This window comes from Phasianus colchicus, chromosome Z, assembly GCF_987193195.1.
Source record: "Phasianus colchicus chromosome Z, bPhaCol1.hap1.1, whole genome shotgun sequence".
Classification (NCBI taxonomy): Eukaryota; Metazoa; Chordata; class Aves; order Galliformes; family Phasianidae; genus Phasianus; species Phasianus colchicus.
Window position 1 is genome coordinate 11,654,144 of NC_143476.1, and position 26,464 is coordinate 11,680,607.

Consider the following 26,464-nt stretch of genomic DNA (forward strand, 5'->3'; position numbering starts at 1 on the left):
GCGGTGCCCAGCAGCTGCTCCCTGGCAGGGGCTCTCCCTCAGCTGAGGTCATTCCCTGCTTGGAATTCCGCATGGAACCGGAACCCCAGAGCCGAGTGCATCACAGAAGATGCTGCGTTTGGGGGCCTGCAGGGCTGCTCTGCGTGCTGCCTGGTCCCCAGCCATTCCCTGTGAGGTGACACTGCGCTGTGATGTCACAGTGGTACCTCGTGCGCCCTCGTGGCAGCGGTGGGAGCGGTGGCTCAGTCCGCTTGTGGGACCCGCAGGAAGCGGAACCAGAGAGAGCGTTGCGTCTACCTGGAGATTTCCTGCTGTCATGGAGCGGCTGAGAGCCCTTCGAGGTGAGTCCCTCCACCTCTCCGCACGCCGTGACGCCGCCCGAGCGCACGTGTGCCTCCAGAGTCAGTTCAGGCCGCGCCGGCAGCACCGTCCTCGCTCTGCTGAGCGCAGCTGCCCGCCGTGGTTTCCCCGGCACCCCAGCAAGGGGAAAGCTCCCTCCCCCGTCCCCGCCAACCGTGGGGCTGGAGGAGCGTTCCTCCCAGAGCCGGCCGGATGCTCGGCCCTGGCTCCGAGCGACACCGGCGGCAGCTGCTCCGCTCTTTGCTTCCAGGTCTCTTTGCCTGTGTGGGCTGCGTGCCCAGACGTACGCGTCGCAGGGAGAGAAGCAGGGTGCCGAGCCCTGTCCCTGCCTGCGCCGTGACTTCGCTGCTGCGGCGCCTGCAAGACCGGGAGGTGAGTCGGGGACGTCCGGCTGCCAACCATCCTCCCTCGCCCTCCCGGCCTGGTGCCACGGTCCTGTCGGGATGGGTGGCAGCGGGCAAAGCGAGCGTGCCCGATCCTTGTCCCCAGGGTGACCGAGCGCAGGCGTACCGTGAGCTGGAGGGCGCCCTGTGGGAAGATGACAGCCGCCCGCTGTGCGGAGTGGTGAACCGGCTGCTGGCAGAGGTGTCCCAGGACCTGACGGCAGCCCAGGTGAGGGGTCACTCCCGATGGCAAAGGGAGCCGCTGCCCACACTGGCATTCTGCTGGCGGACGGCGATGGCTCAGCCCTTCCCAGGGCCTCGGGCGATCTCCTGTGCCGCGTGTCACCAGAGCCTCTTTTGCAGGGCGTGACCGGCCATGTGAAGACAGCTGCCAGCAATGTCCTGGTGGCTCTGGCTCGGACGCACTTCACCCTGGTGATGGCCGAGCTCCAGAGCCACCTGAAGGCCACGGGGGACGCGTCCAAGGAGTTTGTGCTCCTCACCCTGAGCCGACTCTTCAGCACCTCTGGTAGAGCGCCCTCAGCCCCCCGACATCTCCGACAACCGGGACAGGAGCCTCTCCCCTCCGCGCGCGATCTGCGTTGAGCTGGGGGATGCGGGGCTGCAGCCCCTCCTCCCTCACTGCCCAGACTCTGACTGTGGCCTCTCCTTCCTCTCTGCAGCTCCACAGTGCGTCCCCTTCGTGCGGCTGATGCTGGCTGGCCTGCGCAGTGTGGTGGGCCAGGTGAGGAGCGGCCGGACCCTGCGCCTCGCTTGTGCTGGTGAGTGCTGGCTCCAGAGCAGGGGGCCTCAGGACAGCCCTTGCACCTTGCCCTGCTGCAGGCTCTCACAGGCTGCCTTTTCTCTCACTCTCTTTAAACATAGAAAATAACAATTACTATTCATATATGTTTCTTTAATTTTGTTTTCTCAGTTGTGAAACAGTGGCTGGACAGAGTGAAGATTCACTTGTCCTCTGGATCCCAATGCCCCTGGCCTGCCATGGAGAAAGAGCAGATCTACGAGAACCTTCAGGAGCTGCTCTTCTCTGTGCTGAGGAACTGGCAGGACTGCCAGGAGGAGAAGGTGAGCCTTGCTGCGCTCCCAGCCCAGGGTGGCAGCAGGGCACCCATGTGGCAGCTCTGTCTGTGCCCAGTGGGCTGGCAGCTGAGCAGTGATGGGAGGGAGTGGGCTGGCTCTGCAAAGGGCCCCGAAGTGGCTCTGTGGCAGGGAGCAGCTGCATGTCACAGCACTGTGGCAGGAAGAGCTGGGGATGAGGGTCTGGGGAAAACCTGCCTGCCCTCCAGAGCGAGCCCATCCCCTGCTGGGCGTGGGGGTGTGGGGAAGGGGAAGGGAAAGAGAAAGCCTTCTCTGTAGGAAGGGCAGACCTTTGGTCTTTGATGCCGGGCCTCTGCCATCCCTCTCCAGGACAAACAGGCCGTCCTCGGGGCCGTGGCTGCCATGCTGGATGTTCTCCTGCAAGAGGAGCTGCACCAAGAGCACGTCTGGGAGCAGCTCCTCTGGCTTGTGCACCCGTGTCAGGAGATCCAAGACACCTGCAGGGTGGCCAAGGTGAGACGCTGTGCAGGGCTCAGGGTGGACGTGGGGCCAGTGCAAGTGCCACGAGGGGTCGGGGGGTGCAGGGAGGAGGTGGGGAGCCCTTGGAGAAAGGAGGAATGGGTGCCTGAGAGCCTGAGGAGCTCTGTGCTAGCAACTGGGGGGACCACATCCAGTTGCATCTGATGGGGGAGAAGAGGGCTGCTGGGTGGGAAATGCCTGCAAATGATGCTCAAGCATGGCTCGATTGAGAGCAGAGAGACTCTCGGTGCTGCTGGGAGGTGGGGGATAAAAAGCCTGTGCAGGAGCTTCTCCCTGCAGAGAAACAATTGGGAAAGAGGTTTTCCACTCCCAAGTGGCTAGATGTGGCTTCATCCCTTTCTTCCTCTCCTTGTCTCTTGCAGAGCCTCACTGTCTTCCTGGAGGCCTTAGAGGGCACTGAGTCTGTCATCCAGAACGACAAGTTTCTGGACGTCATGAGTGCCGTGTTCTACCAGGTAAGGGGAGCCTATCCCTGTGCCCACAGCAGTTTCCCTCTTACCTAAGTCTGAGGAGGACTGCAAAGGTCTGAGCCCCTGACTAATGCAGCTGAGCCTTGGCTCCTGCATGCTCACGGCTGTTCCAGAGCCGTGCCTGTCCCCCCAGGGATGCTGTGAGGCAGGCTGGGTTTGGTCTGCCTGTTCTCTTCCTGAGAATGCCCAGGGAGATGAGAGCAGGCAGCACAGTGTCTTTTCCGTCCTCAGTGCTGATGTGATTTTCTCATATGGACTTTGTTCCCACAGCTCTATGACAACACCAAGCAGCACAGCGAGGCTGATCGAGCGGAGCTGACCCACTGCATCATGCTGCAGGGTAAGGAGAGGAGCTTTGGCAATGCTTGCAGTGCCCTTGCCAAAAGGGCCTCTCTCACAAACCTCGGGAATGGGCGTGAGTTTCTTGCTAACATAGCGTGGGATTTCCTCCCTGCAGCCCGGATCTGCCCAGAGGAAATGGTCCTGTTTCTGCAGTCACAGCTGGGCGAGGACTGGGAGGCTGGACGCGTGGCAGCACTGGGTCTGCTCGGTGCTCTGGCTCGCTCTGATGGTCAGTACCACAGGCTGGGACTTCCAGGGATCCCCTCTGCCATCGGGGTTGTGGCTCCGCTCATGCTTCTGTGCATCTCTTGCAGAGCCCGTGATGATGGAGAAGCTGCCCCAGGTGGTTGAGGCTGTGCAGTGTCTGTGCAGCGACCTCAGGATCCGGGTGAGCTGCTTTGGGAATAGAAAGTGTTGTTGGGGTGGTGATGCTGCTGCCAACACGGGCAGGGCTGGGGTGACTAGAGAGGTGCTGGGGCATTGACCACACGGTCGCGATGGCTCCTGTGGGAGAGCAGGCAGAGTGGAGCAGGCAGGTCCCTGTGCTGTGCTTGGAAAGTGCACAGCCTGGTGCTACGGCCTGGCCCTCACCTCAGGAGCCAAGGCTTCTCCTCTGCTCCTGTTGTCTCTGCTCGTGCCCAAAGGCTGCCCCGATGAGCAGGTGGCTTCCCTTTGCCTTCTGACCTGAAAAATCACACCCACAATTGACCCCTGGCAGGTGAGGACGGCAGTTCTGCACTTCATCAAGGACCTGCTCAGTTCGAACACCCGGAGCTGCTCAGCCTGGGATGTGGTGGGGCACATCTTCACTGAGTTCAGCCGCACCGCTGGAAGAAGGGTAAGGACAGTGGGCAGCATCTTCTTTGGGAAGACCTGTGCTGCTCAGAGGGTGGCACAGAAGCACCGCTGGGGCCGCACCTGAGCCTCCTGAGAGGCTCCTGAGAACTGAGGTAACCGGGTTTCAACACCGTTGTTGTGCAGGCAGCTGGAGACCTTTCTGCCCGGGAAGCCCAGGAGGAAGGAGCTCTGCAGGAGCTGTGCATGGACATCCTGGGGTCTCTGGACGTCTCTGCGACAGGGATGTCCAAAGTAAGTCACATCTGCCCTGCTGCTGCTCCTTGCCTTTGCACCACCTGTTCCTCATCCCACCACCCCAGGTCTCTCCTCCAGCGTGCTCTGAAGCACGCAAGACTCAGGGAAATTCACAGAGTCCTCTTCGTCTCTGAGCGGAGGCAGGAATGCTGACACGCTCAACTGCCTCGTTCCCGACAGCTCCTGTGGCCACGGCTGCTGCTGTTCGTGGTGCCAGCCCAGCACACCGGCATGCTGATCCCGGTCTCGCGCTGTGTCCGAGCCCTGGCCGAGAGAGAGGATCTGACAGGACGGCGAGTAGAGGAGCTGGATCCCCATTTCCTCAGCTCCATGTTTCAAGGTAGGAGCAGAAGCTCCGCCAGTGAGCTCTGCTGACCTGTGCTACCACCCAGAAGGGACAGCGGAGCTGCGCGTGGCTGGGCACGGAGCGTCTTGGAGTCTGACTCAGCACTTTTTTCTCCTCACAGGCCCACGACTGACTCCCCAGACACTGCTGGCGCGCCTGCTGGTGAGTAGATGCTCCAGAGCCCAGTGCCACCAGCCCCCGGGAGGAAGCAGCACGGCCACGGGCAGAGCTGTTGGCTGCTTCCATCCTGGGGGGAAGCCGCTGCTCTTGCTGCAGAAGTGACCCTGCTTCTCCTTGCTCTCGCTCAGGTGGTGGCAGGGAGCCCTGTTGCAGGCAGCGAACTCCAGGCCGCTGCCTTACAGCTGATGCAAAACCTCCACAGCAGGTTCCACAGAGCTGTGGGGGCCATGTGGGCCGCTGAGATCCCCCTGCTGCTGCAGTGTCTCCAAGGTAAAGTGCTGGTGGGGTGGGAGAGGCGGAGGCAGGGAAGGGCAGGAGTGAAAATGCAGCTCTCTCTGCAGGGTGGCAGAGGGGAAGCATTGCCTGCAGCCCAGTGCTTGCTCTGCTGCTGTTCCCATTCCAGGGAGACAGCGCTGAGGCCCGGGGATCTTTCCCCGCGGGGATCTGCCCCTTCCAGGACACGGATGGGCCCTTCACGTCCCCTCAGTTAGTTCTGTGTTCCTGCGGGGACAGTGTTTGTGGGGAGGGACAGGTCATGGTGGAGGGGGTGCGGGTCCCAGCTTGGCAGTGTCAAGTGCCCAGGCCAAGCCAGGTTTGCAGCAGCTCTTCTTCTGTGCCTTGATCCCAAGTAAGGGTCTTTTTCTTCCTGTTGCTGTGCAGGGAAAGATGAGAGCTTCCTGGACACTGCAGGGTGGGAGTGCCGTCTGCTGAAGGTACAGCACTGCTGGGTGCAGAGAAGTGCTTGCCTGCCCCAAGTAGCCCCGCTCCCATATGAGCCACCACGGGACAGGAACAGCCTCTCCAGTGCTGCTGAGGAGCCTTTGAGGCGCTGCCTCTTCCACTCTGCCCCAAGCCCAAGGGGGGTCTTAGGAGAAGAGTGGCAGAAGGCTTAAATGGAGGGAATGCTGGGGAGCTGGGAGAGGAACTGTTCTTCCAGACACCTCTCCCCAGAGGGCTGCAGCAATTGGGAGTGAGGGAAGAGGCAAAGGGCAAGGGAACATCGTCTTCTCCTGTTCTCCAACAGTTCCTCGGGGCGTCAATGGACACCATACGGGATGAGGCCTGGATCGAGGCCCTGAGCTGTGAGCTGAGCCGGTGGCTGAGCAGCTCTGCCAGCAGCTCTGCAGAAAAGGTGAGTTCCCCCCGGCTCCACCCAGCGGTGCAGCTGCAGGTGTCCAACTGGGGCTGGGGCTGTGGCTGGTGCTCTGCCCACGCAGGATGCTGGTGCTGCTTCCCCAGTCTGTGCCCCCAGAGGGCCTTTCCCTGCAAGCTGCCCAGGGATGGATAAAGCTCGGCCCTGCAGCTGCTCTCAGCGACTCCCAGGGAGCGTGGCTCCTTCCACCTGGCCCTCCCCCAACAGGTTAAGCTGCTGCCACATCTCACCTTCTTCCTTCCCTTCCCCTGCAGTCTTTCCTGTACAAGGCTCTGGGCACAGTGCTGGGAGCCTGTAAGGGAGTCCTCCACGTCCAGGAGAAGCTGCTGCAGCACCTGGAGGAAGCAAACGCGGAGGACCCATGTGAGGCCCAGGTGAGCCCTGCTCTCCTCCAGCTCCTGCGAGCATCCCCACTCCGTCCCTGGGGCAGAGGGCTTCTCCTGGCCCTGCTCCGCGCCTTTCCATCTCCTCCCTGCTGCCCTTTTCCTCAGGAGAGGATCTGTAGATTCAGGCCTGTGCCAACTGCCCCTTGTTCCTTTGTGCAGGGAATGGTCTCTCTTCTCAGCCACGCGGCTGAGAGTAACTTCCAAGCAGTCCTGGCCACGCTCACCACGTTTGCGTCCAGGCTGTGCAAAGGCCGCAACGCGAGGATTTCCAGGCACAAGAAGGTAAAGTGTTACGGGTTTCCATCTTGGCATTCTTCTGCCTTATTTTCTGCCTTGGAGCCCAGGTGCATCGCGGGGCACTGGGGGCCGTTGAGCGAGTGTCTCAAGGCATTTCTTCCCACACAGATGGAGCTGGACAGCACGAGAGCTCAGGCCACACGCAGCGCTCTCGTGCTCGCCCACGGCAGCTTGGCACTGCGTGCCTCCAAGGAGCAGCTGCTCGCCCACCTGGAGGGAGACATCGTGGGCAACATCCTGATGCTCTACAGCTGCAGCTGCCGGGTGAGAGTCAAAACGTGCCAGGGTGTCTGAGCGCCCAGCTGCAGCCCCTCCACAAGGGGGGATGCTGAGAGGGGCCTTCCCTTTCCAAAGGTGCCTCGGGGAATGGTTTGTGCCCAGATGAAGACCCAAGCCCTTCCCTTAGCGTTGCCCCCACGTGTCCCCCTTGCAGCCCTTGTCCCATCCCACAGTTCAAAGAATGTTCTTCTCTCTTGGGCCTCAGGACCTGCAGAACAACCTCGCACTGGTGCAGAGCATCACCGACTTCAGCTCTGCCTTCCAAGCAGTCGTGGGTGATTCTACATCCTTTAACCCCTCCTTAAAGGGAAAGCTTCTGGAGATCTTGATGGTGAGTGCCTAGAGGCAGGGCTGCCTGCAGAGTTCTGGGCTGCGCCATGAGGCCTGCTTCCCTGGGGGCACACAGGTCTCCATCAGCTACACGTCTCCAGCTGGTGGGGACTTTGGGTGCTGGATGCAGCTGCTGGGCAGCGGGCTAGGTGCACCAGCTGTCGAGCTGCTGCATCCTGCAGTGCTTCCATGGGAAACATGGGAGTGATGGGGCTGGTGTGTGGCAGTTGTGCCTGTCTTGGGGCTGGGTGGAAAAGCTCTCATGTGCCCCCTGCCCAACTTGACAGTGTCTTTCTGGGACTTGCAGGACCTGCTGAAGAAATACTACTCGGGCATTCCTGTCTCCCCAGTGCCCCTCAAGGTGGTCCTGGCCCTGGAGCAGTTGAGGTAAGGTCCCCATTTTGGGTAGCTCCTGAAGGTCTGGAGGAGGTAGGGGGCGTGGAGCCGCATCTATAGGAGTGAAGACTGGGCTGTTGCGCCCAGCAAAACTGAGGTTCTGGGCAGGGAGAAAGGCCCTGGTGCTCCTGTCCCCTGGCAGGGAAGAGAAGGGAGAGTTGGGGTCTCCTTCCCTTCAGAGAGGGAGCTGGTTCACTGCTGCCGGGGAGGAGGTGGGCGCTGCTGAACTGAAGACAGTGCTCAGCAGCAGGAGCTGGGGGTATTGGCTTGGTAGCTGTCGATTAGGAGAAAGTCAGATGTTGTCTGAACCAGGCTGGAGAGCACTGCTAAAGGCCCTTTCCGATTTCTCTTTCTTTCTTCCTCCTCTCAGCAAGCTGAAGCCCACTTTCGAAAGCAAGGACATGCGGGAGATGTTGGTCCTGTGCTGCAAGAACATCGTGACGCACCCTTCAGCAGAGATGATGCTGAAGATCAGGAAGTCACAGCACGCAGCGCAGTACCTGCAGGTAACCTGCCGTAACTTTCCCGGCCACCTCTCGGTCAAACCCGACCTCAGCACACACAACCTATGCTCTGGCAACAGCCGTGATGCTAAACCTCACTGCCCTCTTCTGCTTTCAGCTTCAGCAAACGTCCCTGAAAGCTCTGGGCCGGCTCATGGCGGTTCTGCTCCAGACAGAGCCCAGCGGCGGCTTCTTTCAGAACATAGTGCATGTGAGTATGTGTGGGGCAAGGGAGAAAGCATGGTGCCTGTCGGCAGTGGGGGCAGATCTGGGGACTGAGAGGGTGATCAGAGGGGAGCAATCTCCTGCTGACGTGCCAGCTCACTGCGAGCTCAGAAATGGGCAGAGCAATGGGCCCTGCAGGGGAAAGGCAGGAGCCAGCCCCTGGCAGGCCACAGCCGAGGAAAAGCTCCCGGGTTGGCAGGCAGGATGACTGCAGAGAGCGGGGGCAGCAGTGCCGGTGCTCAGTGAGGCTGGAGGCCACGTGGAGCCACAGGGCAGCCTTGGGGGAAAGTGCTGGAGAAGGAGGGACAGGGAGAGGGGCGGCAGGAGGGAAAGCAAAGACGTCCTCAGTGAGACAGATGCTCTACCCCAGGTCCTGCAGAAATGCATGGTCTCAGAGAATGTGTGGGAGCGCAAGAGGGCCCTGCAGACCTGCTCCCAGCTTCTGGCTGTTTGCGAAGAGCTTCGAGTGAGTAAAGAGCCCCACGGCATGCCCCCTGCTCCCTCCCCAGAGCCCCTGAGCTGGAAGGCGAGCTCCGCCCAGCTGTGCATGCTGTGCCACGGCGTGAGGAAGGCACAGGCGGAGAAGCCAGGGAGAGCCGGGGCTGCCTACAGCTTTCTTCCTGCCTCTCACCCCTGCAGAGAGCAGATGCCTGCGAGCACTTTGGCTCCCTGGTGGGATTGCTGGCACCTCTGACGTGCGACCCCATGCCCGCATCCCGCCAGTTGGCTGCCTCCTGTCTGAGCTCCCTTCTCCGAATCCAAGGTGAGCAGAGCAGGTTGCACCAGCCCTCTGCCCTCCTCCGTAGCACTGCCAGAGCCCCACGGGCTGGGCCCTGTTTACAGGAGGGAGAGGCACCGTGCACAGCTCTCTTCTCGTCCCCACCCTGTCCTCTGTCTCTCCCCTGTGGAGAGCGGTTCCATTTCCAGAAGCATGACTTCCCTTTTCTCCCTGGGCTCTTTCCAGCCAAAGCAGCCAACAGGGAGCCAAGAGACATCGGGAGCCTGTCTGAGGGACTGCATGCCTGCAGCACTGTCTCTCAGCTCCAGACCACGTCCAAAATGGCCATGGTAAGTGGACCCAGAAAGGGGTGGTGGGATCTCTGTGCGGAGGCTTCTGCACGACTCTGTGCTGCTCCCAGCCTTTCACACCGTTTCCAAAATGAGCTGTCGCCCTGAGACCGCTGTTCTCAGCAAGCAGCAGGAGGCTCTGAGCTATGGCTGGCCTTCAGGCACGCAGTGCAAGGGGCTGACTCCATGATGTGTGTGTGTGTGTGTGTGTGTGTGTGTGTGTGCACTTGCGTGCATGTGTGACTGTGGCTGCTGGGAGGTAGGCTTTGCATGTCAGCAGACACCATGGGTGCAGAAGCTGAGCGAAGGCTCAGCCGCCTTCCGTGTAAATAGCAGGGTACGGACAGCAGGAGCGTTGTGAATGGCCGGCAAGCCACTGAGCTAAGAATGCCCTCCAGCCTGCTTTGTGCTCTGAAGAGCTGCGCAGAGCAGTGATGGGATCTCTCCTGCTTCTCATCTCTCTGCAGATCGTGTGCAGAAACTTCCCCGTCGAACGCACCGTCGACTTCATGATGGCCACCAAGGAGACCATCCGGAAAGCCACAGGAGTGCGCGTGCGTGCTGCTGGGAAGTGGGTGACCACCTTTCTGCAGATGCACGGGAAGGACATCTGTTGGAACGTAAGAGACTTTCTTTCTTCCACGTGTCTTGGTTTGTTTCTGGCTGTTGCACCATGCCCTGTGCCGTCTGCCTCTGGTACTAAAGCAGCACAGCCTGAGCGCAGAGCCAGGGCTTGGACAGGGGGGCTGGTTTGAAATTTAGGCTTAGGCGTTGCAGCATGTCAAGGGAGCAGGCACTGCTCACGCGCTGAATGTCCGTGGTTAGGCCCTGCAGAGTCCAGGATGCAGCAAGTCATTCCTTCTCCCCTTCTTCTTCCAGGTGCCACCCATCCTCTACATCCTGCGCAGCTGCGCGTCATCTACGCAGCAGAGCACGTTCGTGCCCTTCCTGTGCCAGGCGGTGGTCATCCTCACCCGCTGTCACACTGAGGCCGTGATGAACAACTTCTCCCGGCCGCCTGGACCCACAGACAGGTACTGGCACTCCTGCCTTTGCTGTTGTTGTAGCTTGCCTCTGCCAGAGGGATCCAGGGAGGAGGCAGCTTCTCTTTTTTCCTCTCAAAGTCTGTGTGAGGTGGAAATTACTCAGTCACAACTTGAGACTCTCCATTTTCTAGTGAGACGTGGAAGAGAATAAGAGAGTTCTGCCTTCAACGGTGGAGCCAGTAGAAGAAAAAAGAAGAAAAAGAAAAGGACACAAAAGGAAAAAGACAAAACGAAAGGAGAGAAGAGAAAAAAGATAGAAAGGAAAAGAAGAAGGAGAGAAGGGGAGTAGAAGGGAGAGGAGAGGAGGGAGAAGGGAAAGGAGAGGGAATGAGGAGGAATGAGAGGAAAGGGGAGGGAAGAAAAAGGGAATGAAAAAGAGAAATTTAAAATGAGGAGAGGAGAGGAGAGGAGAGGAGAGGAGAGGAGAGGAGAGGAGAGGAGAGGAGAGGAGAGGAGAGGAGAGGAGAGGAGAGGAGAGGAGAGGAGAGGAAAAAGGGAAGGAAAAAGGGAAGGAAAAAGGGAAGGAAAAAGGGAAGGAAAAAGAAGGAGGGGAAAGGAGGAGAGAAGAGAGAAGAGGAGAGGAGAGGAGAGGAAAAAGGGAAGGAAAAAGGGAAGGAGGGGAAAGGAGGAGAGAAGAGAAAAAGAGAAGAGAAGAGAAGAGAAGAGAAGAGAAGAGAAGAGAAGAGAAGAGAAGAGAAGAGAAGAGAAGAGAAGAGAAGAGAAGAGAAGAGAAGAGAAGAGAAGAGAAGAGAAGAGAAGAGAGAAGGGAGGAGAAGAGAAAAGAGAAGGGAGGAGAAGAGAAGAGAAGAGAAGGGAGGAGAAGAGAAGGGAGGAGAAGGGAGGAGAGGGGAGGAGTGGGGAGGGGAGGGGAGGAGTGGGGAGGGGAGGAGAGGAGAGGAAAGAAAAGAAAATGAAAAGAGAGAAGGGGAGGAGAAGGGAGAGGAGGGAAAAGGGAAAGGAGAGGGGATGAAGAGGAAACAGAGAGGGAAGGAAAAAGGGAATGAAAAAAAAAATTAAAATGAGAGGAGTAGAAGAAAAAGGGAAGGGAAAATGGAAGGAGAAAGCGAAGGAAAAGGGAAGGAAAAAGGGAAGGAGGGGAAAGGAGAAGAGAGGAGAAGAGAGGAGAAAGAAAGAGAAGAGAGGAGAAGAGAGAAGAGAGGAGAAAGAAGAGAAGAGAGGAGAAGAGAGGAGAAGAGAGGAGAAGAGAGGAGAAAGAAGAGAAGAGAGGAGAAGAGAGGAGAAAGAAGAGAAGAGAGGAGAAAGAAGAGAAGAGAAGAGAAGAGAAGAGAAGAGAAGAGAAGAGAAGAGAAGAGAAGAGAAGAGAAGAGAAGAGAAGAGAAGAGAAGAGAAGAGAAGAGAAGAGAAGAGAGAAGATTGTATCATTTATTAAAAATAAATAAATGCGAGAATCCTGGCTGAGATGTGAAAAGGGTACTTTTTTAGCAGTCTTCCTATTTATAGCTGAAGGAACCTGGAAGCTCATCGAGTGCAATCCCCTGCCTTAGCAGAACTCCTAGATTAGGTCACTCAGGAATGCATCCAGGCAGGTTTTGAGTAATGTCTCCAGAGAAGGAGACCCCACAGCCTCTCTGGGCAACCTGCTCCAGTGCTCCATCACCCTTACTGAAGGGTCTGAAAGTCTGAGTGGCCTTCAGAATTGAAAAACTAGTTGAGTTATGAACTGTAAAAGTTTACCTCAGCAGTCTAAGTGCATGTGTCTCTCATGAAACTAGGACACATCTACACGTCTCTTTTTCCCCCTTAAATTCCTCACATCCCTAGCATCTATGACAAAATGTGTCATAATATGTTGGCAGACAGTGCTTGGTGGCAGGCTTTAATTTTAACAGTCTTTCAGACCAGAAGCTGTGTAGCTCAGCTCTAGATTCAGACACTTACATTTAGACACTCAAATGTAGTTGCTGCAGACGCCTTAAATTTGGAGGCTCCTCAGTTGTGCAGTCAGACATGAGTACCACTGAGAGAATCTGGTCCATGTTGGAGCTGTGGGTGGTTCCTCACTGAGTGGCTGACGCTCGTTCAAAGCTCAGCAATGTCTCTTGGCAACTCAGATGCCAAAGAGGTATTTATCTGCTAGCTCTGCTTATCTTGGCAGCAAATCTGGAAATATTCACACAATAATTTGCATTATTTTGGCAACAGCACGAAATGTGAACCAACAGTAATAGAAGCCACTCTCAGCAGTGGCAGATGGGCTGCACAGCTAAGGGTGGAATTAGGCTGCAAGTTCACACATCTCTCACAACTACGCTGTGCTCCTAGTTAGATTCAGTGGGTTTACAGACTTCCAGAAGCAAAAGCAGCTGTCAGCCACGCTCAATTAGACAGGTTGGCAGATGTTTGGCCTCACTAGAACATCGTGAGGACACAGAACAAACTCCAAGGTAGCCCAGCAATAGCATTTCTCACACTGGAGAAGAGTAAGGAGGCTGTGGATGCCCATCCCTGGAGGTATTCGAGGCCAGGCTGGATGTGGCTCTGGGCAGCCTGGTTGAGTGCTTGGTGCCCTGCACACAGCAGGGGCGTTGAAACTGTGTGATCATTGTTCCTTTCAACCCAGGCTATCCTGTCATTCTATGATTCTCTGATACATTTTATTCACAGACAAAGGTCGCATGTCTTAAAGCATCATAAAACTATGTTTTAATTTATGCACTAAAAGAAACAACAGCAAAAATGAACAACTTGGTTTTGATTTTGATTTCTTTTTATTTTCATTTTTTTTTCTCTCCCTCTCCTTTTTAACCTTAGAATATCATATAGGGAAGAACCACTGGTGTCCCCACACAATATGACATAACCCCACTGACACAGCAGTACTGGTTAATGCCTTTTTTTTAAGGCTGCCAAATATGCAAACAGAAACAGGCTGGACTTCTAATGTGGCCGAATATTTCCCTTTCCAGGGAACAACTCCATTAATCACGTACCTTCATCTACCTGTCCAGCAGTTCATTGTTTTTCTGCTGAAGGAGACTTTGCAATTAAAATCGTACTGAAATGAGAGCCATAGTTTTCCAGCATGAAGACTCAGAATGCCCTCAGTGAAAAACAACCTATTTCTTTTAAAAAAGATTTCTCATTTGCACCATGGCTTATTATACATGTAGAAGTATGTTCATTTTGTGTGTGTCTCAAGTTTACCACCAACATGCAGCATAAAAAATGCACACATTTTTTATTTTAAATGAAGTTGAAACAAATTTATTTCAAAGATTTCTTAATCTAATCCTGGTGAAATGTTCTGTATTTACGAATCTCTATTTTCTCACTGAAGGTGGTTCCATAGTGCTGCTCACTGGACAAGAGGAATAATTTACTGCATTATTTGATGGCTGTTTTTCACAGCCTGATGTTAAAACAGCTGGTCTTGTCCTACTGCCTCTTCCTCCCTGAAAAGCAAAGTAAACAAATCAACAAATAAAGAAAAGGGAATGTACAGACAGAAACTTAATTCACACCATTAGCTTATCCAGCTATCAAACTCCATTCAGACGAGGAGATTTTAAGAGTAGTTCCTCCCATGAACTACAACTCTGACTCTCAACAGAAATTATTTCTGTTTTCAACAATTTCAGTGCCTGTAAGTGCAGCCTTGCCTTACCTTATGGGAGAGTTCTAATGAAATCTTAGGAAAACTTGCCTCCCTCACTTTCAGGATCTCCAATCTTTAAGTCCGTGTCAGCATTCACTTTTTGCTACCGCCTATTCAGTGACAGAAAGCCAGCATGCATGTTTCAGTTTGTTTTCCAAGCTTGCCCTTTGACAACAGAATGATGAAAAGACACCACGTTTCTCCAGCCGGTTGCTGATTTGAACACAAGCTGAAGTGGTGTGAGCGGTTTCCCATGAAGTAACTTGGCAATTTAATTATCAAATGCATTAGTTGTGTTTTCTAGTTTCTATTAGTAGGGGAGAGAAAGCTGAAACTTCAAGTAAGCTTCATGTGCTGTTAGGAAAGACCCTGGATAACGGTGCTTCTCATTAGTACAAGGTGTCACCGCCTGGGAGTTAAGTTTTTGTGTAGCAAAACCACCAGCAGAAAAGTCAGTCTGCCCTTCATATTCATTTCCTTTATTGCCACATTGCAGCATTTTTTCCTGTAAATACCACGGCCAAAGGAATATTTAAGGCAGTTTCGGCATATGTGGGGAGATTCAAGTCATCGTTCCATCAATCAGTGTCTCTTATTCTGCCAGCATCTGACAGGTGACAAACTGGTCTTCTGTTTTTCTAGGGTAGACATCACTGAGCAATGATAAAGAGGAATCAATCCTATACAATTAAGGAGGAAATTAAGAAGAAATTAAGAAGAAAAGAATTGAGAAGAAAGGTGTATGAGATCTGCTCATTCTGGGAGTGAAGCAAGTCTTGTGGTCAGTAGATGAAAAGATGATTCAGAAACATGGAAGATATATTTTTAAAGCAAGTAAGGTCTGTATATCAGGAGTATAATTAACAGGAAGATACATGAGTTAAGTGACAGGCAACCATAATTTCAGTATTAAAATGTCCGTTTGGATCGTTGTTAATTTGTTTAATGTACTTAGCAGTGTATTAGCAGAAGATATTTTAGGGTACATATTTTAGTGTCTCTGTGGCAGATGCTTGGTTTTCATAAACCACACATATATTTTACTTTTAAAATAAAAGCAGGGTGCCTCATCCAGAGGCTAATTATACTGCAAAGCAAAACCAGCATGTTGCTCTACACAGGTTACCAAAGCCATCCTCCTTCAGCTAGATCTGGCTACTTAATAGCTTTCATTAGCTGGGAACAGTTTCCAAAGCACTCTGTTAAAGCCATTTCCAAACCATTCTGCCCTAGGGCAGGAAGAAAAATTAGCACGTGTCCAAACAAAAATTGCTACAACTTTTTTTGTTCCCAAAAGAGAGATGAAATGGACAAATTTGTATTTTCTCATTCCTGACATGAGAATACAGTACAGCTAAAGAGAACAGGTAGTCAGAGCTTCACTGACCATAAACCATTCTGTAATGAATAAGTCCTTTATTTTTTTGTTCTATCAGATAGCAAACCCCGGAATAACAACTGTCCCACTGACTCTGTGTCAATGTGAGGATTAGAGGGAAGAGTGGAGAAAAGTGGTTTAATTGTATTTGTATGAATGAAGAAGATTAAATCATTTCATCAGTATTTGTAACACAGTTTAGGCACACTCATGCAATGCTATACAATGCAAAATAGTTTTCTTATTAGCAGTGATGAAGATAAGAGCCAATTTGTCTACAATCTACAGAACATTTCTACCAATACATCCATGTGAACCTCCCTTCTCCACTCTTTGCCCTCTCCTTTCAGACACAGGACACTCACCTGAGACGCAGTGTAGACAGGAATCTTTCAAATAAGCACAGGACATCTAACACCAATTAAGCCTCCCCAGCTTTTCTCTTGGCCTTTCTCTCCAAAAGGATACACATCTTCTGTAGGATCCATGGCATGTTTGCAGGCTTTGAACGTTTCAGGTGTCCCAAGGCATCTAAAATAGTTGTAGCCATTCATGCATAAGCACCTGAATTCTACTCAGCGATCTGCAAGGTGAAAATCTCAAGAGTAACATGAGCGTACTTTGTTTGCAAGAACAACATCTGCAGGTTTCTGTTCCTTCCGTTACTGTTTCCTACTTTCACACTGCCAAGAAAAAGCACAGCAACAGAAAAAGGGCACAGGAATATACATCCTTCATTTCTAAGCCCTTGGTGAACTGAATTTCCCACACTGTCTGGAGATGCCTCGGCAAACTTCTTTCTAAATCACAGCCAGCTGCACAGTGCCAAAGGGCTGCCGTCCTGTACCCAAGTGCTGTCAGAACATGGAAGCATGACTTTCTACATCTACTACATGTACTTTCTTTCCATTGAGCCAGAAATGTCGTACCTTCCAAATCATGATGCTGGTAGAGACCACAGACAGTGCCAACAGCTTCCAGGAGAAGCCATGTAACAGCAACTTCAATCAAGGAGCAAAAATTACAAGAGAAAGGAAGTGCAGCTGATGGTTCCTTCATACTGTAAATAATCTAGAAATGGGAACAAAACACTGCTTTTAGCAGTATTAGATGTCGCTCAAGGAAAACTGTATTGAAATGTTTCTCAGAATTTGCAAGGAGCAAAATCTGCAGATCGGACAACTGTTGTGCTGCCATTTTTCTTCCTGCAGATGAAGCTGCTAAAGAGAGAATTGATATATGCAGGAATTGCAGTCAGAGGTACATAAAAGTGTGAATAAATGATAGCCCAGAATCCACAAAACAGCATAATATCTTTTCAATATTGAAAAAAAAAAAAAAAAGTAAAATATTTTTTAAACTTAAATAGACATTCTATGTAAAATATGTGCTTCAGTGACAACTGTAACATGCAATCTTACCTGTATCCTTCAATAAGCCAAAATGTAACAAAAGAAATGGACTATGTTTCTAGAGAACTGATTTTCTAGGTCACACCTGCACTATGTTCATCCTAAAATACTGAATTATGAAAACATTTAGCTTTGTACTTTGAAACTCATTTGCTCAAACTATGTACTGCTATGAATGCACATAATATCCATCAAGTATCCATGAAGCAGCAGACTGTCAAGAAAGAGGTAATCACAGTGTTTTTTGCTAAACATACTCCTATGATTTCATCACAGTTTTCAAATTACGCTGGCTTTGAAATTTGGAGTATTTGCTGGTTTTGAGTCATCAGTGTCAGAGCTCTCCTTCTTTCTATTTCATGCTGCTTTGTCAATTCTACCATACCATTCTCTTTGGATTTGTTTGCCATCAGTAGGAAAATAATGTCCTTTGTTCAGCCTTCTTTAATGGTTAACTCAGGTGAGAAGCAGAACATGCTGAAAGGCCAGCTAAGTTGTTTAGAAGTATGTTCTCTAAGAACATGGAGTGCACTACACTGGTAAGAGTAACCAGGGGCTTTGATGAGCAGTACTAAAATACCCTGTAGTCTGGAATAAAGTCCTGGCCCCAACTTTCATATACCCATGTTGTGAGGGCTGGTGGATCAAGTCGGACAGTCTGAAGATTCCTGCTTAAAGGCATGACTGAAAGGTCATTTCTCAAAATGCTTCTGGGCAGTGGGAAAATTGAGCAACGTTCAGTTCGGACTGGGAATTCCACCTGACACAGCCTGACCCTTCACACTGCACTTTGCACACTGTGCATGTGACACGGCAGAACAAACTTCCACAGCAACTTAAAATACAGAACTAATGGGGATTTGCAGAGGTTGAGTGCTCGCTCTCAAAGATCTAGCAGAAGGAATATTTTAATGATAGGTTTCAAATGTTCAGCCCAGAGAAGGCAATAAGATCCAGCCCAGGAGACACAAAAACTGAATAAAAAACAACAACCTGAACCAAACCAAATAGAAGGTGTTGGAAAAAGCAACTGTTCATAAGATATTTCTTAGGGGTCGTCATCTATAATTATTTACATATTACATTAGAAGAAGTATTTTCCCATTCATACGTAAGGCAGGCCATATTTCTGCCTACAGACTATTCCTGTGCCTCTTGTGTTCCCTTGAATTTCTTTCTTTCTTGAAAGTTGGCCTTTTTGTCAACATATTCACAAGTGCAAACACAACTTTGCTGTGAAGTATGGTTTTATGTTCTGTTGTTTTGAAAGATTCACCTCTAAGGTTCACGCTTGGGCAAGAAACACAGCTTGGATGCAGAAAGTAAGTAACAAACAAAAGCTGAAAACAACAACAATTTTTTTAAAAGGATGGAAGAGTTCTCTGCCACTCAGTGACACAGCATGGGAAGATGGGCCAGGGGCACCCTGCAAGACAAAAGTGTTGGGGGTCCCCATGGGGAGTTCAGGGCAGGCCCTGGCAACCTGATCCCATCCTATGTTCCCAAGCACAGGAAGGCGGTCAGGGACAGTGGTGCAGACCTTGGGTGTGGAGTCTCCTTGGGGGGGGACAGGCCCACAGGTTGGGGTGGGTTTGGGCCACAGGTGGGCTCAGCTGGGCAAAGGGCTGACCTGGCAGGGCTGTGAAGGGCCGAAGCCCAGCCTGCTGTTGTCTTGCTGGGAAAGGGACCACAGCCCCAGGATGGTGTGGGGGCCTGGGCTTGGGCAAGGGAAGGCCCAGGGGTGGGCATGGACAGGCAGAGCTGAATGAACCTGGTGGATATTTGCTGTACATTTTACAGATGTTACACAGGGAATGGGTAGATGTGCTGAAAGTGAGGTTGAGAGGTGTGGCTGACAAAGAGGCATTAGATAGTGGGGCATTACTGACCATGATGTAAATGGCATGGAAAAAGGGGCAGAGATTGAACTGAGTCCAGCTAGGCTGGAATTCATAATAGCTTCTTTGGGGCTTTACTTTAGATTGGTGGCCAAGAGAGTGGTGATAACAAACTGGTGTTCCAGCTTTTGCTGAGCAGCGCTTGCACGGTATATAGGCCTTGTCTTTTTTTCCCTTTCAGGCCCCACTGAAAGTAGGCTGGAGAGAAGGTAAAGGTTGGGAGGTGTCCTGGTCTCAGGTAGCACAGAGTTATTATAGCAGTTGGGGTGGTTCTGTGTTCTGAATTTGGGGTGAAAATAATGTTGATAGCACAGCAGTGTTTTGATTGCTGCTGAGCAGTGCATACACCAAGTCATGGACTTTCAGCTTCCCATACTGCCCTGCCAGTGAGGATGCTGTGGCTGCAAAAGAAGCTGGGAGGGACAGCTGACTCCAGCTGAACAAAATTCCATATCATCTGACGTCATGCTCAACCATAAAAGCTGGGGATACAGACACTGTCTTTGTCTTGAACCATAATCTGTTCTTACTCTTGCTCTTCCAATTTTTTCTCCCAAGTACTGCAGGTAAGGAGTGAGAAACTGAGTGGGGACTTAGCTGCCACTTGGAGTCAACCCACCATAGCCATAAATTTAAAGGCTGTAAACAGAGAAAAAATATATGTATTAAAAAAAAAAAAAAAGAAAACTACAACCCTTCTTGTGATGTTTCTTGTGGTATTTAAATAATTGTCACGAATTTGAAGGGAGGAGCTGTGAGGCTCTTGTTTGCCTGTGTGATGTTAAAGATGCAGTGTACTGAAGAAATATTTCAACACTCTGCCCATGTTGAAAAGAAACTGTATTGGACAACAAGAGCCAATAACACCAGATCTGAACGTTCAAAACCCATCTGAGTCAGTCACAGTGCCATCAGGTCACAAGTTACACAACTTCCTCTGGATAGACCACTGTTTGAGTAACCTTGTAAAGCTGTTCTTGGTAATTAGAACAAAAAGTAACCACCCTGAAGAATGCAATCTGCTCAAACGTCCCCAGGAAAGCATGGAAGGAAGCTCTCTCATCTGCAGGGACTGCTGTGTGCTTCAGAGGTGCCGCACAGGACACGTCAGAAGGCACCAGGGGATGTCTGGGGAGAAGTGTTCTGCCTCCCACTCAGCAAAGAGGGAGCAGAAAAAGAAGTGCATGAAACCTTTTCCAGCAGGAAAATCTATGGTGGGTGCTCCCCCTGCTCCCTGCCCCAGGCTTCTCGCTTTCTCTAACTGAGGTTTCCCTTTTCTACTCTCAGCCAAGTATCACCACTTCCCTAGGGATGGCAACTGACAGAGGTTTTAGTAAGAGCATCTGCATCAAATAATAAAAGTTCCAGCAGTTACAAAACAGTAGAACAAGAATTCACAGTCAGATCTGTTTCCCATCTTTACAGGGACTGCATTCAGGAAACAGCCACTGCACTGGCAAGAGCCCTTCACACCGGGTCTCACTGTGGCAGCATATCTTCCCTGACACAACTCAAAAGCAGCACAAGTGTGGCAGTGGAGCAGCATTATTCCATCCTTTCCATGGGACAAAATATGGCATAGAAAAAAACTTTACAACTGTTTTCAATTGAACCTAGTCATCCTTTCCATGGAAAAGACCAATTGGAACAGTGAACATCTACACAGAAATATTTATTTTGCTGAAGACCAAGATTTGGGCCACGTACAACAGAAAATGCAGTGATCCTTTGGATCAGAGCAGGGAGAAAGCTTGGTAGAGTAAGTATATGGGAGGGGAGTAAGGTATTGCTAGCAAGTTAAGGAAAATGTCAGACATAGTGCCAAAGACCAGAGCTATGTCCCCCCATCAGAATGTATTACTAAACTGTTTGTTCAAAAAGTGTTGCAGAAGGCAAGTATGAACTAGCAAGACATTGACTGAGGCTCTCCTAAAACAGAATATCCAAGAATAGTTTAACTGGTGGTAGGTGAATGGTTGGACCAGATGATCTTAGTGGTCTTTTCCAACCTTTTAATGATTATATGTTTCTATGATTCAGGCATAGCTCTTATCTTGCTTAACTGCTTTTATATGCACTGATGTGAATGTAGTGGAAAATCAGACAGTCTGGGGGTGATCCTTACCTTTAACCTGAGAAGAGTTGCAATGCAGTTAGCATTCAGATCCCAGTGCAGTCCCCACAGCTTCCTAGAGTTCAAACAGAATGAAAGGACTTACTGCTGGCACATACTCTTTTTGTTTATTCCTATATGATACTGATTTTCTCCCTCACTGTTACACAGCTTTTTGCTTCAGTGTAAGTGAGCACAGCACTCTCTACCTTTTTGTGACCGTGCTCCCTACAATGAAATTTTGCCTCTTGCAGATTGTTTTAGCAAATCAGAGTTTGTATCTGATTTTATCACTTCAGTCCAGCAACTCCTTTTTTCTTTCACTGACTTTGATTAACATGCTTGTGCTAGACTTAATAAACCAGTACTGCAGTTTCGTGTCTTGTCAGTCTGGATCACCACCTTGCCTGCATTCTCTCTGCTCCTGAAACAGGATTTGTGGCTGAGATCACTATTTAGAGTATTTATCCCCAGCTTGACTCCGTTCTCATTTCTCAGGAATCATTTTCTTCCCACTGTGTTTATAAGCTTGAAATCCAGTTGAGGACTTTTAGGCCACCAAGGAAATTTGAATTTAATTACTTCATGAAATAGAGCTACTCTCTTGAGAAAACCCAGCTGAAACACTGCCTATGACATTAAACAAGGATTTGGTTGGAAGCTTTTCCAAGAGAATAAAAGATAACTTGATTTGTGATTCATCATACTGTGACGGAACTGGGGAAAGAAAGAAAGTGATAGCTTGTTTAGTTTCAGAATTCCTTTGGCAATTTCTTTTTATCGTAAATACACCTCCTTTCTATGTCTGGTTTAGAAATGTACTTGTTAAGTATTCAGAATTGCTGCAGGGTAGTGAAAGCTGCAGATTATGAAGATGAAGTTCTTGTGGGTTTCAGTTGCTGCCAAGAATAACAAAGCTAGAGAAATAAATCTGGTACTTGAGGGTTGGTGCTGAGAAAGTATTATCTTCTAGCTATAAATAAAAAGTTTCTTCACTCTTAAAAATCATGAATATATGTGGATCTCTGTGAAATTATAACAAAAGTTCACAGGTAATCTTTAAGAAAGTAATCTACAACTCCACTCTGCAGTTGCAGTATCAGTACCATTACTGAGTCTCCATCTGGATGAACAAGTTCACACAGAAAGATTTATAGAAACTGAAGAACATAAGCATCTTCAGTAGCCTGTAGCAAGCTATAAATCCAAAACCTGTTTTTACACGAGTGTGGCTTCTTTCTTCCTCCCTCAGTATTCATCCTTCACCTTAAAGGCCACTGTCAAGCACTCTGAAATTTTTGTTCTCTGGTTATTGTTAAAGCTGACTTCAGGGTTACTGCTTTAAACATTTCTTGCTGGAAAATCTCCCACTTCCTCATCTCCTGACATTTCCACTGTGGTCTCCATTGATGAAGTGAATGCTTAATTAACGGAATCCTGAATTAACAGAAGTAGCTTTACTGGACTGAGCAACACGTTTCTTGACAGCTAAAGATTTCATGATTAGCTGGGTTTTCCACAAAACATTATTTAAAGCTGGATTTCTTTGTACAGTAACAGAAGTATCTTAGAAGTTTTACTTTGTGGGAAAAATGATACAATGAATCTCATGTATATATACATACTTAAGAAAGACTAGTATGAAATATAAGCCAGTAGCTGAGGAAGTTAGCTAGATAAGTAAAAAAAGTTAAAAATCTACTGACGTGCACTTAATCTCACTGGGAAGAAAGAAATCTGACCCAAGAGAAGAGAAGTCAACAGGAAAGGGAAAATCATTAGTGACAGTGTGCAGAAAAGAAGACAGAAGAGCAAAGCAGGAATTTGGAGAAGAACTGCACGGGATACAACAAACCCAATGAAACTTTCCAGGTATTACAGAAGAAGGAAGTCAGAAGTGAATTAGTTATCTCCAAGCCCAAGACGACCACGAACTAAAAGACAACAAAAATGCAAATAAACTTAAAGAATTCTTTGAATAATCCCTTCCCACCATGTCACAGCAAAAGTATTCATTCACCAACCCAGGATCAGTAATTTCAAGTAATGAAGATGGGCCTCAAACAGAGACTGAAGATGAAAAGTACAGCAAACGAGGCTGGCACAAACTGGCAAACAACAACTCACTAGGACTAGCTGGTACCTCTCCAAAGCTCTGCAGATGCTGAAGACAGAAAGGATTTAACAGCTATCAAAATATTCAATCTCTGGTTAAAATCAGCAGCTCCACTGGAGACCTGCAGGGTAACGACTGTTCCAGCTATTAAAAAAAAGAAAGGAAAAAAGAAAAGGTAGGGAACTGGAGAAACACAGATCATAGAGTTTTATTTCAATGTAAGTTAATCTTGTAAAATTTAAATAAAAATAGTCTTTTAAAACATCTCAGGGAACATGATAGGACCAACGTCTGATAGAACCCCATGTGTTTTGTATGAGTACAATCACTGAGAAAAAATTGTGAACAGTGAGTCAGTCAATTAATCTTGCAGATGGTTGAAAATTATTTCATTTGGCAAGATCAGAGAAGATTGCAAGGGATTCTGAAGGAACCTAATAAAGCTGTGTTAGTGAGAAGTAGAACATCTAAAAATTGGCACTGGCTCATATTCAGGAACAACAACCGACAGGAACAATTTCAGACCCATGAATTTGCTAACCCAGTTTACTCTTAGAGCCAAGAAATCTGCAGCATTTTTTATTTAATGGAAGTCTAGATACACTATCTATGAGGTTTGTAAGTTCTTACGTATAAAGAATAAAATAATTGTTAACCACAGGAGCCTCAGGGCAAGAACATTTCAGCAGGTCTTCATCCAGCTTCAGGAATTGCAGGCGTAAGGATCCAGGTCACTTAAAGGCTCGTCAGTCTCAGTTCAGTCCCTGCGAAAACAACATAGCAAAATGTTGTGATCAGCGGTGCAAAGTCCAACTGGCAGCCAGAAACTACAGCACCCTTCAGGGGCTGACACTGAAGTTCATACTGTTTAATGTCCTCATTATTAACCCCAATGGCAGGACAATATGCATTCTCAGCAAGTCTGCAGACAACTCTAGATTAGGAGGAACAACCAAGTTGGTACCTGAACAGAAGATTCAGAGCAGGTGGAGCCAGGCTGAGCAAAATTCTTAATAGATGTGCAGAACAGCAGGGGGAAAAAAGGCTTGGGCAGAGTTTGGAACACAGGAAATTCCAATTAGATATAAGGAAAATATTTTCATTATAAGGATAGTCAAACACTGGAAGGTGTTCAGACAGCTTTTGGGATCTCCAGCCTTGGAGTTGTTGAACACTCAATTAGAAACCTCCCTGAGCAAACTGATATAATCAGACCCTCTCTGAGCAACAGACTGGATTAGATGGCATCCAGAGGTCTCCTTCAACCTAAATAATTCAATGATTCTATGATTCTAATTGATTTCAAAATTCTTCACCATTAGTATAGCCAGGAATCTTCCTTTGAAGCATCTAACCCCCAACTGCATAAGAGATGGGATACCAACTGCTTTACACATCTTTAGATCCCAAAGCCTGTTCTAAATGAGTGAGCAGAGCAGGACCCAGAGGCATGCTCGGAGTTTGCCTGCATGTCCCTGAAAGACTGATGTGTGATTGATGTGCCTGTGGCTGAGCGTGAGTGAGTCCATGTGGCATAGCACACTGGCTGTAAGGTTGCTTTAAGGCTTATCTCAAAAGACAATGAAGACTTAACCCTAAGGCATCTTCTGTCCAATCCAGCATGGCTGTTTCTTCTGTTTAACAGAAAAACTCTTTCCTTGGGATTTTTAAACAAACAGCAAGGTATCTTGAAAAACAGGGAAAAGAAGTAACCATGCACAAAGAAATGCAGTCATTCACTGTTTTGTTGATATCATTTGATGGCCCTTCTTAGGTGAATGTTCTCTTTTTACAGTCTCTTAATCTGAAAAGATATTCATCATACTACAGAAAACCACCTACACTTTCTCAAAAGTATTCAGAGCAAAGACAGAAATGGCTGATCTTATTAACATAATTTTATATATACGTGTATGCATATAGTAGAAGTTCTTTGAAGATGGTGTCTGCATATGCACTGACATTTTAAGTGGGATATAGCTGCATCAATCTGGAGAGGACATGTAATGCTTTAACATTAATTCCTAACTTCTTGGTAATATTTCCTTACACTTCTTTGAGCTCATTTCTACTGATATTCTCAATCTATATTGTAGGACACAGCTCGAAAAGTTTCCCTCTCTAAGAATACAGGTTAATAGTTTATTTGAAGAGTGAAATGTACTGCAGTTTGTTTTGCATGGAATGGCAGGTTAGAGCAGTAATGAACTCAGTGAAGGGCTATAAGCAGAGAGGAGCAATGCTGGCAGGATGTCATGATAGACCAGCACAGTGCAGAGGGATGTTCTTGTTGAGCACAAGAAAGACTGCCCAATTGACTTCTTCCATAACTTGATGAAAGAGTCAATAGTGTGCTGCAAGTTCTATTCAAATAGAAAAGATTGTAGTCTCTAATGAAATAGAGGGAAAAGGAATCTAGAAGATTGAGAAATGGAAAAAAAAAAAAAAAGGTTAGATTTTAAATATGTAGACTGATGTCTGTGGGGAGAATAACTCAAAACATAAATATTATTGTTTGGAATATTTTAAAATATGTAGGGTAAAAATATTCCAATTTGTGCCTGAAGATCAAAATAGCTATCTGCTTGCAGTGCAACACTGATACATAAAGCACTGTGATTGTGGGAACCTGGAAGATATGAACACATACCAGGAGACATGAAAATCTGTATTCCACTGGGCTGCACTGTGGCTGAAGAGCCCTTCTCTTTCCTACAGACTTCTAACAAATGAAAAATGAAACCTGCACTCAACACATATTGACATTTTTAGTGTCAAGGATACAAGATAATATATGTTAAGGATATTTCTGATCTAATATTGGGCAGCCCATCAATGACCTTTCTCCCTTCTACCACATATTTCCCAAATCCCTTTCTTTTATTTTTTATGCCATTGTCTACAGAAACATGTGGGAAAGGTTGACAGAACTGTGTTTGTTCAGTGTTGGGATGTGGAAGGAGGACAGACCATATCTTCAACTGGCTAGTGGGAGGCTAGCAGAACAAGACTCATCACTTCTTGAAGATTCATAGAGAAAAAGACAAAGGACAAGAGACACTGCTTGCAAGAAGAGGAATTATGATTGGATGTTAGAAAAAAAATCTTGTAACAAAAATTGTAGTCAAAATCTAGAACAGGTTCTTTCATAATGGTTGTGAGACCTCCATCCTTGAAGATACTCAGAGCTTGACTGGTAAAGCCTTCAGCACCCAGATCTAGCCTGCACCTGATTTTGAACAGGACATTAGATTAAATGACCTCCAGAGGTCCTTTACATCCTATATAATTTTGTGGTTCTAGTACACACCTGGAGGAGAAACCCACACATCTGATAGCTTTCCTAAACCAACAGTGCCCACAAGATGAAAACAGGAGACATATCTGGGGCCTAGTTCTGCAGGCAATTACATTAATCACTGCACGTAGTCATCAGACTCTGTTTTTTCCATAGCTTTCTCATGGCTAACAGTATT

The 26,464-nt window shown here is 48.9% G+C and overlaps 1 protein-coding gene and 1 long non-coding RNA gene across 2 annotated transcripts; both read left to right on the forward strand.

The window, feature by feature from the left end:
* Nucleotides 1-241: 241 nt before the first annotated feature.
* LOC149912516 (uncharacterized) lies at nt 242-6,940 on the forward strand. Its single transcript, XM_090131828.1, has 14 exons — nt 242-341; nt 611-732; nt 850-972; nt 1,107-1,272; nt 1,427-1,525; nt 1,678-1,829; nt 2,705-2,797; nt 4,136-4,243; nt 4,427-4,543; nt 5,033-5,042; nt 5,433-5,485; nt 6,243-6,299; nt 6,471-6,593; nt 6,860-6,940. The coding sequence occupies exons 1-14, from the start codon at nt 317-319 to the stop codon at nt 6,938-6,940; spliced, it is 1,329 nt and encodes a 442-aa protein (XP_089987954.1). The 5' UTR covers nt 242-316.
* Nucleotides 6,941-7,155: 215 nt separating this feature from the next.
* Nucleotides 7,156-8,047, forward strand: LOC149912517 (uncharacterized). Its single transcript, XR_016461409.1, has 3 exons — nt 7,156-7,218; nt 7,525-7,604; nt 7,984-8,047. It is a non-coding gene; the product is annotated as an uncharacterized LOC149912517 (long non-coding RNA).
* Nucleotides 8,048-26,464: the final 18,417 nt, after the last annotated feature.